General features: G+C 56.6%; 2 protein-coding genes across 2 annotated transcripts; both read left to right on the top strand.

The window, feature by feature from the left end:
- Positions 1–4,841: 4,841 nt before the first annotated feature.
- Positions 4,842–8,093, top strand: LOC133356195 (uncharacterized protein DDB_G0290685-like). Its single transcript, XM_061573573.1, has 4 exons — positions 4,842–4,846; positions 6,173–6,230; positions 7,190–7,355; positions 7,462–8,093. The coding sequence occupies exons 1-4, from the start codon at positions 4,842–4,844 to the stop codon at positions 8,091–8,093; spliced, it is 861 nt and encodes a 286-aa protein (XP_061429557.1).
- On the top strand, positions 8,069–14,664 carry LOC133356373 (uncharacterized). Its single transcript, XM_061573855.1, is given in 3 exon segments — positions 8,069–12,757; positions 12,759–14,477; positions 14,479–14,664. Coding segments are annotated over 3 exon segments (6,111 nt in total). The 5' UTR covers positions 8,069–8,551.
- The last annotated feature ends 2,851 nt before the right edge of the window (positions 14,665–17,515 follow it).

The raw sequence follows: 17,515 nt of genomic DNA on the forward strand, positions 1-17,515 counted from the left end.
TTCAGGCTATACGGGGGGATCTTTGTCTTTATACTTGATTTCAACATTATCTGGGAAGCGTAAATACTGCATTCACTTACACGGCACGACGGCGAAGACGTTTCCATATTCGTGTCGATGTTGATATATAGGCCTCGAGCCCTTTTTATTATTACACGCTTTCTATTAACTCAGGGGTCGGCAACCAAAATAACAAGAAGAGCCATTTCTTTCCAATTCGGTACAAAATTCAGTATTTCAAGAGCCGCAATGCATCTGAGTACATACGTACTCATCGTCAAGAAGCAGCCTGTAAAGAGCCGCATGCGGCTCCGGAGCCGTAGGTTGCCGACCCCTGTATTAACTCACCTCTTGTTGTTGTCGTTGTATCCTCAAATTTTGTAACACAATTTTAACCAACTTCCCAATATGGTATCGACTGCAAACTTGGTATACTTATGTCATGCTGATGATAATACTATAAAATGTAAACAATATTTTTAATGTTATGTTTCGGCTTGGGTCTAATTGTCCACGCTCAACTAACGTTGGCTGTAAATCACCATGGCCCCTTACGTTGTGGCAAGCTTCGGGGCCCACTTCCTGGAGTTCTTCCATTACTAGTATGGTACATTTCATTAAAGCGTGTTTTAAAAAAAAGTTTTAAAAAATATTACTTATTTATGTTACGTTGAGGTGGTTCATGAGACAGCTGATGGCGTCAGGTGTGGGCGCATCGCTGTGATGATGCCGCCTTATCCGCCTCCTGCTCCGTGTCTGTGTATCGTAGATATCGAGTCGCGAGACGTCCCCCACGGTTCTGTGGTGGGTGGGCTGACCACAGTCTCCGCGCACGCTGCGGGAGAATGTGTACATCTCCCATGTGTGCATCAACCACATCATCATCATCGTCGTCGTCATCATCAGGAATCTGCATCTGCTGCTGCCATGGTTTGTGCAGTGGATGTGGCTCAGGGTTTGTGGCCTCAGAAGCTTCTGGGCAGAAGGTCTCAGCCAGAGATCTTCTGCGTCTTCGGGTCTTTCACGAGGAGGTGTTTGTGACTCCTCGTCAACTCCATTCACAACCCCCTGGGGGTGCGAGATGCCCTTTCTGGGGGGTAGCGAGACACGGCCAGATTTTTTTTGAGACGGCAAATCATCGAAAACACAAATGAAGCACGGGCACCGTATAAGTAACCACTTTGTGTTTCACCAAATCCCTACGTATTTATGAACATTATACTTTTTTTTTACGACTGACAACCAAAGGCTGCAGTAGAGGTCAAGGGCCGCTGGGCGAGAGCCTGGCTGTGAAACTTTAATTTGAATGCGCCGGCTGCGATAGGTCTCGACGTGGCATCGTTGAGTAAAGCGTTCAGTGTCGGTCACGGTGCTTGCTACGCAGCCCAGGCAGGGAGCGAGGGGGCCGAGTCACTTCGCCAACAGCTGCGCGGAGGGGTTAGGGCCGTGGCACTCACCCCACTCAGACAACCTCCACCCCACCACCACCACCTCCCCACTGACAATTCCCCTTTCTGGTCACTTTCTTTTCTGGCCGGGAATCTTTACTGTCAGGCATTTATAATGATTTAGGGGCGCCACGGTGGCTCGGAGATGTTAACTACCTCGCCTGGTATGCAGGAGGTCGTGGGTACGATTCCGACCCTGACGCCTGCTGTATGTTTGGAGTTTGCACGGTGGCTAGGAGATGTTAACTATACCTCGCCTGCTATGCAGGAGGTCGTGGGTTCTATCTCGACCCTGACGCCTGCTGTGTATTTGGAGTTTGCGTGGTGGCGAGATGTTAACTACCTCGCCTGGTATACAGGAGGCGTGGGTTCGATCCCGACCCTGACACCTGCTGCATATTTGGAGTTTGCATGATGAAGATATGTTACCTACTTCGCCTGGTATACAGGAGGCGTGGGTACGATTCCGACCCTGACGCCTGCTGTATATTTGGAGTTTGCACGGTGGCTCGGAGATGTTAATTCCCTCGCCTGCTATGCAGGAGGTCGTGGGTTCTATCTCGACCCTGACGCCTGCTGTGTATTTGGAATTTACGTGTCTCTCTCTCCCTCCCCGTGGTCGCGTGGATTTTTCTCCGGGTCCTCCGTTTTTTCCTCCACATTTAGAATCAACATCACGCGTTAGAGTCTTTGGCAGCAATAAATGTCCACATGATACGCCGCTTCGTTGAGCTGTCATTTGTGGCCAGGTCGCTTCTGAAAAGTTGCTATATAGCCCAGTGGGCCTTACCTGGTAACATAAAACATGGTTAGTTAAATAGTTACCACAGCACACACCGGTTACTAACCACTGGTTTATACCGTAATAACTGAGCTTGCATCTAAGAAGTGCTTGTATGCATATCACATACCTGCCAACCCCTTATCAGTGCCTACCTCATTACAGACCAATTCAGACCTCATTGGTTACCCCGTGCCCTGAGAAATCTCAACGTTCATCCGACAAAGTCCCATGACAAGGGAGAAACACGGACACATGTTTTAGTTTGCCCGTAATGAAACGGCTGTAGCCCCGTTTGAACCTGAACATTCAATTTCCCTGCACAGGAATACGGGGTAAACCGTATGGGCTGACACGGTACGTTGTCGGCGCGCACTCCTGGACTATGCACACATTGAACGTGAACGCTTTGGACCGCAGTTCTGTAATGAGTCAAGTTTCTCTCGTAGGGGGCAATGCGCCCGAGCGCGCGAGACAAACGCCAGCCGATATAATTAGCCCGGGGCTTCATGGAGGTGGCGGTGGGTGTGGGAGACGGAGTCATTCGCTCCGCGGACGACGAGGCAGCCGCCACGTCTTCCCTCCCTCCCCTCTCTCCTGGCCTCCCGGTGTGTCCAACACCTTTTGTGTTGTGGCGAGGGACCATCGCCGCGGAGATGGAACGTTGGCGGAGCGGTGGAGCGTGTAACAAGGCGAGATAGCAACTCCGGTGTCAGATGCTGCTGGTGGTTGTGATAGAAGGTGGGTGGCGTGTGAGTGACTTCTTTTTTTGAGGAGTTTGCCGAGCACAGGCTCAAAACGTCGAGCGGCCAGCAGCAAGCAGCACGACTAATAATAATACGTTGTAACGAATAAGAGTGGATGGAACGCGTGTCTTGCATTGAGTGAGGTTATTATTGGAGGAGCTTTGGGGGGGGGGGCGACAGAGACGATGGGAGGAGGAGGAGGGAATTCCACAGTGGAGCAGTGCGAGGGAAGAAGCAGAGGAAAGAAGTGAGGTGACCTGCAGTGTGGTGAGAGTGAGTGGGTGAGTGTGTGGGTGAGTGAGTGTGTTGTTGTGATCTGCAGTGTGGAGTGATCTGCAGTGTGGTGAGTGAGTGTGTTGTTGTGACCTGCAGTGTGGTGAGTGAGTGTGTAGTAGTGATCTGCAGTGTGGTGAGTCAGTGTGTTGTTGTGACCTGCAGTGTGGTGAGTGAGTGGGTGAGTGAGTGTGTTGTTGTGACCTGCAGTGTGGTGAGTGGGTCAGTGTTTTGTTGTGACCTGCAGTGTGGTGAGTGGGTGAGTGAGTGAGTTGTTGTGACCTGCAGTGTGGTGAGTGGGTGAGTGAGTGAGTTGTTGTGACCTGTAGTGTGGTGAGTGGGTGAGTGTGTTGTTGTGACCTGCAGTGTGGTGAGTGGGTGAGTGTGTTGTTGTGACCTGCAGTGTGGTGAGTGGGTGAGTGTGTTGTTGTGACCTGCAGTGTGGTGAGTGAGTGTGTGGGTGAGTGTGTTGTTGTGACCTGCAGTGTGGTGAGTGGGTGAGTGTGTTGTTGTGACCTGCAGTGTGGTGAGTGAGTGTGTGGATGAGTGTGTTGTTGTGACCTGTAGTGTGGTGAGTGAATGTGTGGTTGAGTGTGTTGTTGTGGGGAGCAGTAGTGTAGCAGTTAGCGCGCTGCGCTATGAACCCGACAATCCGGGTTCGATTCGCGCTCACAGGCCAACACCAGTGACGATTATCTGAACCGGTCCTGGGCCTCCCCTAAGTCGACTCAGCCTCAAATGAGTACCTGGTGCGGTGTGTAAACATCGCCACTGGAGAGACAAAGGCGGTCGGGCGTGGTGCTGGCCACCCACCCCCTCGTATACCGTTCCGGTCTTCATAATTGTTCGCTAACAGAACTTGCCCCTACAATCTGTTAAGGCTATACGGCGGATCTTTGTCTTTTTTTTGTTGTGACCTGCAGTGTGGTGATTGAGTGGGTGAATGGGTGAGTGAGTCAGTGAGTGATTGTGTTGTTGTGACCTGCAGTATGGTGTCTGGGTGAACGAGTGTGTGGTTGAGTAAGTGTGCTGTTGTGACCTGTAGTGGTGAGTATGAGTGAACGAGTGGGTGGGTAGGTGAGCGAGTGTGTGGGTGAGTGTGTTGTTGTGACCTGTAGTGGTGAGTATGAGTGAACGAGTGTGTGGTTGAGTGAGTGTGTTGTTGTGACCCGTAGTTTGGTGTGTGAGTGAGCGAGTGAGTGGGTGAGCGAGTGTGTGGGTGAGTGAGTGTGTTGTTGTGACCTGTAGTGGTGAGTATGAGTGAACGAGTGGGTGGGTGAGCGAGTGTGTGGGTGAGTGAGTGTGTTGTTGTGACCCGTAGTGTGGTGTGTGAGTGAGCGAGTGGGTGGGTGAGGGTGTTGTTGTGACATGCAGTGTGGTGAGTGTGTGGGTGAGCGTGTGGGTGGTTGAGCGAGTGTGTGGGTGAGTGAGTATGTTGTTGTGACCTGTAGTGGTGAGTATGAGTGAACGAGTGGGTGGGTGAGTGTGTTGTTGTGACCTGCAGTGTGGTGAGTGTGTGGGTGAGCGTGTGGGTGGTTGAGCGAGTGTGTGGTTGAGTGAGTGTGTTGTTGAGTGAGTGTGTTGTGACCTGCAATGAGGTGAGTATGCGGGTGAGTGAGTGTGTGGGTGTGTTGTGACCTGCAGTGTGGTGAGTGAGCGAGTGTGTGGGTGAGTGTGTTGTTGTGACCTACAGTGAGGGAAAAAAGTATTTTATCCCCTGCTGATTTTGTACGTTTGCCCACAGACAAAGAAATGATCAGTCTATAATTTTAATGGTAGGTTTATTTGAACAGCGAGAGACAAAATAACAACAAAATCCAGAAAATCGCATGTCAAAAATGTTATAAATTGATTTGCATTTTAATGAGGGAAATAAGTATTTGACCCCTCTGCAAAACATGACTTAGTACTTGGTGAGAAAACCCTTGTTTGCAATCACAGAGGTCAGACGTTTCTTTCTTGTAGTTGGCCAACAGGTTTGCACACATCTCAGGAGGGATTTTGTCCCACTCCTCTTTGCAGATCTTCTCCAAGTCATTAAGGTTTCGCAAATCAATTTATAACATTTTTGACATGCGTTTTTCTGGATTTTGTTGTTGTTATTCTGTCTCTCACTGTTCAAATAAACCTACCATTAAAATTATAGACTGATCATTTCTTTGTCAGTGGGCAAACGTACAAAATCAGCAGGGGATCAAATACTTTTTCCCTCACTGTATGGGGGAGTGGTAGTGTAGTTGTTAGCGCGCTGCGCTACAAACCAGGAAAACCGTGTTCGCTTCCGTCTCACGGCCAACACCAGTGACGTTTATCTGAACCGGTCAATGGCCTCCCCTCGGTCGACCCAGCCTCAAATGAGTACCTGGTGTGCTATGTAAACATCGCCACTGGGGAGACAAAGGCGGTCGGGCGTGGTGTTGGCCACCCACCCCCTCCTGTGCCGTTTCGGTCTTCATAGGTGCTCGCTAACAGCACTTGCCCCAAAAGTATGTTAAAGGCTATACGGGGGATCTTTGTCTTTGTTGTGACCTGTATTATGGTAAGTGTGTGGGTGAGTGTGTGGGTGAGTGTGCTGTGGTGACATGCAGTGGGGTGAGTTTGATGAGATGAAACAGTGTCTGGTAGACAATGATGTGTGAGTGATGTGGGGACATCGTGACAATCCGGTCCTGTACCGTCGTGGGGGGCTGAAGGGGGGCCAAGCCCCCCCCCCCGCCAACTTGCTGAAGAATCAGCTCCCCTTCTATATTCCCTCAATATTTAAAACCGGTTGCCGTTATTATTTGGCCGTCCCACAGCAAGGGGTGAGCGCTCGACCAAATCCGACCGCATCAACGCTGTTAGTGTCCTCCCTGCCCGGCCTTCCCCCACCCTCCACCCCCGAATTCGTGTGCCCCCTCCCCCCCCCCCTTTCTTTAAGCAAGGTCACGCTCAGGGCTGCGACCGTGCCTCTGCGGCCTGCTCGCGCCCGCTCATCTCATCGTGAGCCACGGCACCTGCGGATTAATCTCAGCCGGGGTCTCTCTCGGTCGGAGTCCCATGACATCTTTAGGCACCAGGCACACTACATCCAGTATACCCTTTACCGTGGCTCTAGCCTGCCACGAGTCACGTGCCACATGCTCCAGTCGACAAAGTGACCTGGGAAATATTCAGCCGAAAATTAAGCCCTGCGGTGTAATGTGAATAAATATATTGTTGTTATTATTTTACAGCTTCATTGTCAATCCACTGCCGTGTTGGTCACTGGAGTTGTTTGGCCATGCTTCACCGCGCTGGTCAGTGTGGGGTTGATGAATGGGGCTCAGACATCACTCGCTGTGGCCGGGCATCGAACTTACATCGCCGGATTGTAATCGCGAGGAATCTGGGAACTCTCTTGCAGCTCACCGGCGCGTCGTCGTGTGGCAATTAAAATCGCTTGGCTGTGTCGGGGGGTAGCGGTGGAGGGTTTTACGACACCAACTTGACGAGACTGTCATTGTGCTGCTCCACCCGAGGTTGGCCGATGAATCGTGACATCGGCTGCAAAATACACAAGTGTTGTTACCCGCGTTGTTATTTTATATTTAATATGCCGTCAGGATTTGGTTAAACTCGCAGCCGTGGCGTTGACCAAGCGTGACTCTAATTTCGTCGACGATAACAACAATGACAAGATAACCGACCGTCCGAATAAAACGTGAGCCCGACGATGAATGACTCAACCCGCTCGGGCTCGCCATCGTGGTGCCTCCGCGCGCTTGGCGGCTCATGGCGATTTCTATAAATACTCCGAGTGAGCCGAGCGCATACCCGCGTCGCCGTTACCAAAACTCTCGGGCACTGTACGAGCGACGATATTGAGTTGCAGGCGGGCGCAAAGCTTTCGCGATGGGGGTGGGGGGGGATCGGAGTGGCCGCTGGATATTTTGGCCTCTGCATGTTTATTCATTTTTCAGGGAAACCTTTGCACGACTGCATGCGAATCTGTGCACGAGATATCCGGCGAGCTGCAGCGAACGTACGTGCGGATTGAGAGTTGTGACTTGGTGCCACGCTGCTGCAGCGACGGCGGTGGTGGTGGCTGCAGCGCATTGCTGCCTAGGATTCGCTACGGAGCTTCGGGTAAGGCTTCTCAATCCCTCCCCCCCCCCCGTTATTGTCACCCCTCACCAGCCGCCTTGTCTGTCGCTCCGACTAAAGGCCAACACTGTGGGTGACATGTCCTCAGTGGCGGTCGGAGACTCCGCCGAGCACTCGGTGGGAACGAGCAAGGAACCCAGCGTCTCCGAAATTCACGGCCCATCCGACGGCTCCAGGGCCACGCCAACCGAGTGGGCCTACGTGGAGATCAGAGAGGCGTCCCCCGACCGCTCGGAGTGGGCAGGCGCGCGGGGCGGCGATGCGGCGCGCGGCTCGGGAAGCGGCGGCGATGTAGGACGGGGGGCGGCGCTCACGAGTGAAGGCGGCGAGGTCAAGCCCGCGGCAGAAGTGGCAACGAGCCGCGGCGGGGACATGGGCATCGTGGCGAGCTCCACGGACGACGAGTCTATCGTCTATCACGACACGCTCACGCCCGAGGAGGCGCAGCTAGCTGCCGGTCGCTACAGTGAAGAAGATGCGCCAGACGGGACGGCGGATTGGCGGGATGGCGGCGAGCGCGTGCCGGATGAGACGACAGATCAACGGGATGGTGGCGAGCACGTGCCGGATGAGACGACAGATCAACGGGATGGTGGCGAGCACGTGCCGGATGAGATAGTAGATCGGCGGGACAACGGCGAGCGCTTGCCGGATGAGTCGGCCAATCGGCGGGACAACGGCGAGCAAGTGACGGATGAGACCACGTGCCGGATGAGATAGTAGATCGGCGGGACAACGGCGAGCGCTTGCCGGATGAGTCGGCCAATCGGCGGGACAACGGCGAGCAAGTGACGGATGAGACGGCGAATCGGTGGGATGGCAGCGAGCGCTTGCCGGATGAGTCGGCCAATCGGCGGGACAACGGCGAGCGAGTGACGGATGAGACGGTGGATCGGCGGGTCAACGGCGAGCGCTTGCCGGATGAGTCGGCCAATCGGCGGGACAACAGCGAGCGAGTGCCGGATGGGACAGCGAAGCGGTGGGATGGCAGCGAGCGCTTGCCGGATGAGTCGGCCGATCGGTGGGACAACGGCGAGTGCTTGCCGGATGAGTCGACCAATCGGTGGGACAACGGCGAGCGAGTGCCGGATGGGACAGCGGATCGATGGGACGGTGGTGAGTGCACGCCAGACGAAACGGCAGATCAGCGGGATGGCAGTGAGCACACTCCAGATGGGATGGCGGATCGGTGGGACGGCGGTGAGGAACTGGAACAGAGTGAAGCGGCAGATGCCTTAAATGAGCGCCGGAGCAGTGGTGCTGCCCGTGTGAGTGACGGCGACGCTCCAGCAGAAGATGGAGTCAGTGACAGAAACTCAAGCGGGGAAGCAGTGGCAGCGGCAGTGCAGGATGTCTCGCCTGACTCGCCCGACTCACCCTCACTCGACCCGCCCTCGCTCGACTCACCCTCGCCCACCAGCTCGGCGGACCACGAGCTGAATCACGCACGGGGAGAGGCAGGCAATGCGAGCGAGGTGAACTTCATCACCACGCACGAGATCAACATCGGCGACCCAGAGCGGCGCCTCGGAAGCCAGGACATGTGGAGCTTCGCGAGCGGCGAGCGCTGCATGATGAGCCACGACGCAAGCCGAACCACAGAGACGACGGTGGGCAGCGCCGGCATTGGTGCGTCGCCGGTGCCGGCACGGGACTCGGTGGCCGGGTCAGCGGCGGGCGAGTCCGTGCACGAGAGCTCGGTAACGTGGGTGCCCACCTCACCGCTGTCGGCCGAAGAGCCACGGGATTATTACATCACCGTGGAATGCCGTGGCCTGGCGAAGGAGGAGACGCGCAGCGGAGGGGCAGAGAAGATTGAGAATTGTGTAGGGGGCGGGAGAGGCAGCGCGGGGGAACTTGAGGAGGCGGCAGGCGGCCCCATACAGGTGGTCAGCCCCAGCTACGGCGGCGACGGGGCCGAGAAGGGATGTCGCTCGGCGCTTTTGACGATGGACGGATTTGAGTGGAGGGCAGAGGAACAGAAGCTGAGCGTGAGCGCCGATTCATCCAGCGAGGCCAGCACCGCCGCCAGCTCAGCAACTGTGGGCGGCCTAGATGAAGACACATGGATGGTTGGCGACGCCGGTTGCGGGAAGCTGTTGGTGTCAGAGTTTGCGTCGATCACACCGCCAGGCATCACCATCGAAGAACTTGACGATGACGACGATGGTGCCGACGAGTTAGGAGGTTTCGGCAAAATTCCCACTGACGTCATCTGCTGTGACCCCCCTCGTGGCAGCGGAGAGATGTTCGCCACCGCCGCTGATGATCGAAGGGAAAATGCTCGCGGGGGCCGCGACGATGACGAGGGTCGGGGGCCGAATCCCCCACGTGTTGGAGACGTAACGCACAGTGGCGCGAACGGCTACGCAAGCGACGCCTCCAGCGGCGGGGTGGATGACGTGGACAACGAGGTGCGCAGCCTAACCGCGAAGGCCTTCCGGAGCCTGTCGTGCCCCTATGAGCCATACCCGGAGAAGGCCGTGCCGGCACCCAGCTCTCCCATCGATGCCAATCCGGGCGCCATCTGGTTTCCCGATGACGACATTTCGCTCAACCGCTGGCCGACATACGTCGACTTGGGGCTGCGCGACGAGGTAACGGTCAACGTCGCATCGGACGCCGGTGCTCACGTGGCTAATGGGAGAATCATCACGACGGTGACGCGGGCTGATGGGACGTTTGCGCGGTGCAGCGGCAGGTCCGCGTCGAGCGGGAGAGAGAACGTCAGGGGCGGCGGTGGTGGTTCGGAGCAGACGCAGGTGACGGGCACCGTGATGAAACGCTCCGTGGTGTTGAGACAGAAACAGGAGTTGCATCAGCGGCATCAGCAACAGCAGGCGGCTGTGGTGACGTTGGAAAGGGAGTTTGAGAATTCACAGGAGGACACGGTGAAGATGCACATCGAGGACAACGTGACGTTCTCGTGCAGCATGCACTCGCACACGCAGGAGAAGAGAAGTGCCTGCTATAGCAGGCAGCAGCAGGAGCAGGTGCAGCTGCAAGTGCACCATCAGCATTTCTCACAGAGCCGACAAACGTGGAGCAGCAATGATGCGAGCGAAGTCATCGCCGCGCACGCCCCGGACGACAGCGACGCGGACGCGGCGGCACGCGTGACCAACGGCAAGCCAGCCGGTCACGCCAAGCAGGCATCCAGCATCCTGAAGAACGTCATCTCAAAGAAGATGCAGCTGGAGCAGGAGCTGAGGATGGAGAGGGGGGAGTTGAGGGACACGAGCATGATGGTGGAATGCGCGGAGTTGCGATTCACCGGCAGAGTTGCGGGAATCGACGCCACGGCTGCAAATGGTGATGGAGGCGACCCAGGCGAGGGACGAGATTGCGGTGGGTTTGCCAACTCCGCAGGAGCGGATGTTTGTTCCGGTCCTGTGCCGCCTGATGAGATGCAAGTGAAGCCGGCGAGCCGTCGCCATCCTCATCATCGTCATCGTCATCATCGTCACACAGCGGAGGTCGAGGATGGAAAAGACGACAGTGCTAAGATGGACAGGGTTGAGAAAAAGGGGAATGGACAGGGCAATGAAGAGGGTAATGAACAGGGAAATGGACAGGGAAATGGACAGGAAAATAAACAGGGGAATGGACAGGGAAATGGACAGGGAAATGAACAGGGGAATGGGCAGCGGAATGGGCAGGGAAATAAGAGGATGCTGGGAGGCGAATTGACCATGGATACAAATGTTCGGGGTAAAACTAAAGCTTCAGAAGGACAGACGCGCAGCACGGGGAAATCTAAGAGAGGCGCCTCTGGAAAAGCGACGGTGTCGAGAAACATCTTCCTGCACAGCGAGCACAGCGCATTTCGCTCGTGGAGACAACGACGCGGGGAGCAGCGGCACGGCAGGGAGCAGACCGTATCGCTAGCGCAAGTTGTGGTGCAAGATGCGCGGCAGCAAACGATCCAAATCGACATTCCGCACCACGGCACCGGGAGAAGGAATGAAATCGCCCTCCCGCCGGAAGATCTGCCCGGAAGGAATGAATACTGCTCCTTCGCCGGCCCCGAAGAGGAGGAGGCAGCGCCTGCGGCTCCACGCGTTCGGCACGGCGGCGGCGGCTCTTGCTCCGCCGCATCGCCCGAGCACGACGTTGGCACGGGCGGTGGCGACAACGGCGGGAAACTCGCGGACGGCGGGAAACTCGCGGACGGCGGGGGCGCACACACCACGCTGCGGGCCGAGGTGCGCGTCGACCGCGCCGACGGCGATTGCGCCAAGCGGCCGAGCAGCGCATCTCAGGATGACAATCGAGACTCCGGCGACCGCCGACCTCCTCCTGCATACGCCACCTACAAGAGCAACAACACGCTTTACATCGGCGACACGACCAAGGCTGTGGTGATGTCCTGCTCCCCCGAGATCAAGATCAGCCTGCGGAAGACGGGCAGCGACGCCAAGACAAGCCCGTTCAGCATTGCCAAGCTCCTGACGCCCAACATCGCCGCGGAGCCAGTCGCCCAAAATGGCCCCGGAGCGGAGGGGGCTCGGGCGGGCGAGACAAGGCCCGCGGCGAGCTACACGCTCCCGGCCATTTTCAAAATCGAGCCGGTGGAGATGGCAGTGCCGGTGAGAGTGGAAGAGAAACCAAAGTTCCAAGCGCCGCTCCACCAGGTGCGTGACGTCCGCAAGCTCGTCAAGAGCACGTACCCAACCGCCCGCGTCGAGCCGAGCGAAGTTGCGGGCTCCCACCGTGGGCCGGCGACGCAGACGGTGATGCACATGGGAGGGGCGGCCGCGGTGGCGGTCTCGGGACTGGCAGAACGAGAGCGGACGAGCCAGCTACAGCCCGTGAACTTGTGGCCCAACGCGGGCCGCGGAATCGGGGCCATACCGCCGCTCATCATCAACTGCAAGTCGATCACGAGGAAGGAAGGTGGTGAGGGCCAAGACGCTAACGGTAATGATGGAGGGAGCAATTGCAGCAGCAGCAGTGGCAGCGTCAGGGCGGTGGTGATACCGGCGGCGGCGGTGGTGGCGGCGGTGAGGGAGGTGGAGAAGGAGTGTAAACGGGAGAGCGAGCCGCCACCCTACCGTCTCGTAGCCAAGTCCTCAGACACATCACCGTCTGTTCAGCTTGACCACCCGGCGTGGCCGCCGTGCTCCCTGTCATGGACACCGAAGCCAGAAGAGGTCAAGAAGCTGGCAACGGTCGCCAAGACCGACGTGCTCGCCGACGGTGACGGGCCCCAAGGGAGCCGCTCGCCAGAAGGTGCGCGGCACGCTCCCAAAAGCCGGCAGGCAGTGGAGATGCCATCGGCAGCGGCGTGGTCCACAAGCAACACGTGCTTGGCGCATGAGCAGAATGAGGGGAAGAGATGGCAGCAGGGTGCCCAGGGCCCCACGCAGGGCAGCCACGTTCAATCGCTCATCGCCTCCCTCGAGGAGGACGCCAAGGGGAAACTCAGATCTGCTCCAGCGGTGGAAGACAGCGCGGCGGAGTGCGACGGGAGACCGAGTTCTGCACTGGAACGGTCGAGTCGCCAGCAGCGGCCTGAGCAACGGGAGCAGCTGCAGGCACGGCCGCAACCGGCACAAGAGCTGCCAAAACCACAGCAGCCAAGTGAAATGTTCGACGCCACAAGCCGAGATGCGCCAGAGGAGGCAGATTCTCGTAAAGACGGGAATAAGCAAGACGAAAAACCGCCCGACGTGTTTCCACCGAACGACGGCAGAGCAGAGCTCCCGCATGCCAACGGAGAGAAAGCGGTGGAGAATCTCAAGGCGCAGTTTGCTGCCGAGGCCGGTAGTGACCCAGACGAGGGCCCTATTTGCGAGCTCTCCCTCACCTGCGTGCAGGGTCCGGTCCTCCTGGCAGAGCCAGAAGATCACCAACAAGGTCCCGCAGCCGTTCTCCACCATGCGTACGACGTCGGCCTCCGCGGTGCTCTCGGGCCTAGGCACGCATGCGGGAGACCAGGGCCAAAAGATGGTGATCCGATCGGTGAGACCGCCGTGCGCCGTACGCATGGACGAAGCCAAAATGGGGAACCTGGCGCAGGAAAATTCTCTCCAACAGCAGAAGCAGCAGCAGCAGCAGCCAGAGACACCAGGCCAAGTGGTGGCAGATAGCGAATACTACCTGACACTGCCAACTGCGTTGGAGAACGGCGGAGCAGCCAACTCCCAGACGTGCCTGGACAAGGAAGCGCCGCTGGTGACCACGCCGCCCAAAGTACCGCCAAAGACGTACAAGGATTTCAGTCAGGCAGGTGCCTTGGCCGGCAGCGGCGCCAGGCCGCACCCACCCCACCATCACCTCCAACACCGGCGCCAGCCACCGAGATCCTCCTCGAGCGACGAGAGAGTGAAGCGTGGCTCGATTGATAGCAGCGGGGCCAGCGGGAGCGGCAAAAGTACCCCAAGCACGAGCCCCGTCTTCGATTTAGGAAAAACTCAGAAGCCGGCGGTCATGCAACCGCTGATGTGCCCTCCATCGCCAATGATCCTGCAGCCCGTGCAGTGCCCTGGTTTCTCTGGTGCCGTGCCGGCGCCAATGCTGGTGCAAAACCACGGTGTGTCATCGTGCGAGGGCTCAGAGATGCCGGCGCAAATATCCTACGTGCAGCTGCCCGCCGTGCAGGCGCAACACAAGATGCTGATCGACCCAGAGACGGGGCAGTGCTACTGGGTGGAGACGCCGCCGCAGCCTCAGCGCAAGAGGCTTTACGACCCCGATACGCATCAGTACGTGGAGGTGGCGATCCCCCCGCACGGCCTGGCGATGCCCCCCAGCGCGGGTGGGGGTGCGATGTACCCTGCGCCACCACAGCTCATGCTGGCGGCATCGCCACACGTGCCGTACGGGTCGGCGTTTGTAATGTACCAGGGCGTCATGCCCACGCAGATGGCGGCAGCGGCGTCGCCCGGCTGTGAGTATTCCCAGCAGCAGATGCAGATGATGCACCTGCATATGATGCACAAAAGCCAGCAGCAGCAGCACTATCTCAACCAGAGTGTGCACGGCATCTCTTCAGAACCGCAGAGCCCTTTGGACAAACCGCTCTTCAAGGCCGCTCCAGACGAAGTCAGTGCTGCCAACGACCGGCCGTACTTCCTCCCGTCGGGCATGGTGCTGGCCCAGCCCCAGGCCGTGTACACGCTCCCAGCGACCTCGGCCGGCAGGTCAGCCAGGCGCGAGCGTAGACGCCAACCTGCCCAAGGGCAGCGGCGTCGCCTCCGAGTCGCCGCCGACGACGCAGGGCCCGCGCGTTGTGGCGCCGCCCCTATTCGACGGCACGATGATGAGCTTCGTGGTGGAGCACAGGTGAACGGGCAGCACGGGGAGGGACCGAGAGAGAGAAGGAGCGCCGGTGAGTTTCTCTCTGGCGTATGTCCCCCTACCGCTTGTGGCTATGGTTTTGGTACGGTGATTGTTTTGGAAAATGAGTGGAGTACAAAGCTAGAACGGGCTAGTCCGCTCTAGCTCTGTACTGCACTCTACAGGAGTAGCGACAGCAGGAGGACAAAACTAGACTGGCATGGCATGGGTCGTGACCTCCGATAGCATGGTTGTCTACGTACCGTTCGAAAGAAGTTCAGCATACAAACATACTGCGTGGTATGGAGACGCAGCTCAGTGTGAGGCATGCCGTTGCACTGCACCCCGTCTCACTTTCTGAAATTTTCAAGTTCTCTCCAATTCGCATTTTTCTCGGGGGGAATCCAAAACACGCGTCACGACCATGTGATGCTTGCCGGCCTTTCTGAGAATCTGCTGCACGACCGTACTTCACCCGCGCCGATTGATTTTAATCGATGAATGCGACGAGTATGAACAGAGAGGTGCAGCATGGGGCGGGGGGTTCGTGAGGACCAGAGTGGATGACGGACACCTGCAGCTACCCAGACACATGTAACATGTGTGCCCTGTGTGCATTCATGTGTGTGTGTGTGCGTGTGCTCGCGTGTATCCACAGCTGAGTGGCTACTGAGATTCCTGGACGGAGCTCGGCTCGGTGATGCAAAGAAAAGGATCCCCCGTGTAGCCTTGAACAGACTTTTGGGGAAAGTGCTGTTGGCTAGCACTTACGAAGGCCGTAAACACGGACACACACACGCGCGCGCACGCGTCTTCCAAGCTGAGCGTGGGATGCGTGACTCACCTCGCACTCGGGCCCTGCGGTATGACCTTGCTTAGAGAGTGGGGTGCATAAACATTAGGCTGGGGCGGGTGCATGATGCAGCCAATGCTAAGCAAACTTTACACGTTGAATGCTAAACACAAGGAGTACCGACGCGATCTGCTTGTTGTCTCTCGTGCCTTCTCCCATGCCACATGTGTAAATGTTGTAACCGCCACGTTTTTGACTCGGCAGTTGGAATTCTAGAACTGTGGTCCCTTGGCCCAACGATGGCTCGTCCGTACCACTTGGGGTGGCAAATGATACCGATGATTTTACGGAATAGCATTTCACCTCCAGATCGGAACACATTCACGATAGCGAAATTGCCGTGGCAGCTTCGCCCGAGACGTGCCGTTAGAGACTGGATATGCGGCGGTGGTGATATTGAAAGAAAACAAAAATGGAATCGGAATCTAACGTGGATTATCCGCGGAAAATCAACGCGGTGCACGTCTCGAACTTAGACGGCGTGTCCACCGGGGCTCGATACTGCCCATGGTGGGCACTGTCCATGATGGGCGGGCGCCGCCCATGGTGGACACTGCCCATGGTGGACACTGCCAATTGGTAGCGTTTCCCTCCCCACCAAGTGGTACCCTCTCTGGCAGCTTCTAACCACGAGGCCCGAGATGCGGCGATAAAAGCCGGCTCGCGTCGCCATCGTTGCCAAAACACCGTAACCTTTGTATTTTATAACTCCTATCTTGTTTTGCTCACTATATATTTGAAGGGTTAAACCCCAAACCCGTTTCACTCCCCCTCCCCTCCACGAGTGGCCTGCCAATTAGGCTTCAGATTCCCAACAGGACGAGGCTTTGGGGGAACCCGCACTGCTAAGATTGCTGCAGCCTGCATGCGATGCCTGCCGACGTGAGACCACGTCAGGCCATTTAGGATGCGGGATCCATGCCCCCGTGATGCCGTGTGTGTGTGCGTGTGGTACCCTGTTTACTCGTCGTTTCCGGCTCAGCCGGAACGGCACTGTGTCAGGAATTATTCGGGCCACGCCGACACATCCATTCGCTCGCCTTTTTCTGTCCTCATGAGTCCACGCATTTCGTTTGTTTTATGCGCCCCGCTCGTACGATTGTGGCCATGCAACCGAAACTATGGACCGCAGAGTAAACCCATAGAGACTCATAGAGATACACAAGAGACAGAGAGCCAATAGAGATACATAGCGACCCATCGACTCGTAGATACATGTAGACCCATCGAGAATAACACAGATATACACGGAGAGACACAGAGAGATACATTGAAGACAAACCACTGTGGTTGTGGTCATGCAACTCACAATGTGGACTACACGGTAAACCACCGTAGTCTGTGCTCCTTCAATGCAGGAGGAGGAGGAACAGCAAAGTGACACGAACTCTCTCTCTGCTGAAGCCCTCTCGTCATGGCCAGCACCAGCAGGACCTCGACATTGGCTTCGAGCTCCTGACCGCTTCTGCCATCATACACAAAAACAGAATAGGATTGATGCAATGTAGTGTACAATAATGAATGCATTATTATGGACAGGCAGTACCTTTAAGTCTTAGTGTTAGTAACTTAGGGGCCGTTCATGAATGGCGTCACGCACCTGGGAGGGGGGGGGGGTCAGACATTTGTGACGATGTGTGACGACGGGGGGAAGGGGGGTTTGGGAAATGTGACGTCACGTGAAAATGCAACTTTAAATACATATAGACAACACGTTCTACTTAATTAAATAGACTTTTTAATGTTTTCTCCTACAACATCAGAGTGCAGCGCCACATTAAATACACACTAGAATGGCAATAGTTTAAAGCGATTTGAAGCATGTTTTATTTTTGGGGGGTGGTGGACAGAACTTTGTGACGTCATATTTGAGGGGGGGGGTCTGACTTTTTGTGACGCCTGTGTGACTAGGGGGAGGGGGTCAAAAATCGTCCAAAATCGCAGTGACGTCATTTATGGACTGGCCGCTTACGCCCAATAATCCCTCCTCCCAAGCTAACCTAGCAGC

Source organism: Lethenteron reissneri, chromosome 53 (assembly GCF_015708825.2).
Source record: "Lethenteron reissneri isolate LAM-NWPU_2019-01 chromosome 53, ASM1570882v1, whole genome shotgun sequence".
NCBI lineage: Eukaryota > Metazoa > Chordata > Hyperoartia > Petromyzontiformes > Petromyzontidae > Lethenteron > Lethenteron reissneri.

What these genes read in the sequence shown, in the direction of transcription:
- LOC133356195 (XM_061573573.1), top strand. An exon ending in TCGCGCCCGCTCATCTCATC is followed by an intron (nt 6,231 to 7,189) that starts GTGAGCCACGGC and finishes TTCATTTTTCAG; the next exon opens with GGAAACCTTTGCACGACTGC. An exon ending in GATTCGCTACGGAGCTTCGG is followed by an intron (nt 7,356 to 7,461) that starts GTAAGGCTTCTC and finishes ACATGTCCTCAG; the next exon opens with TGGCGGTCGGAGACTCCGCC.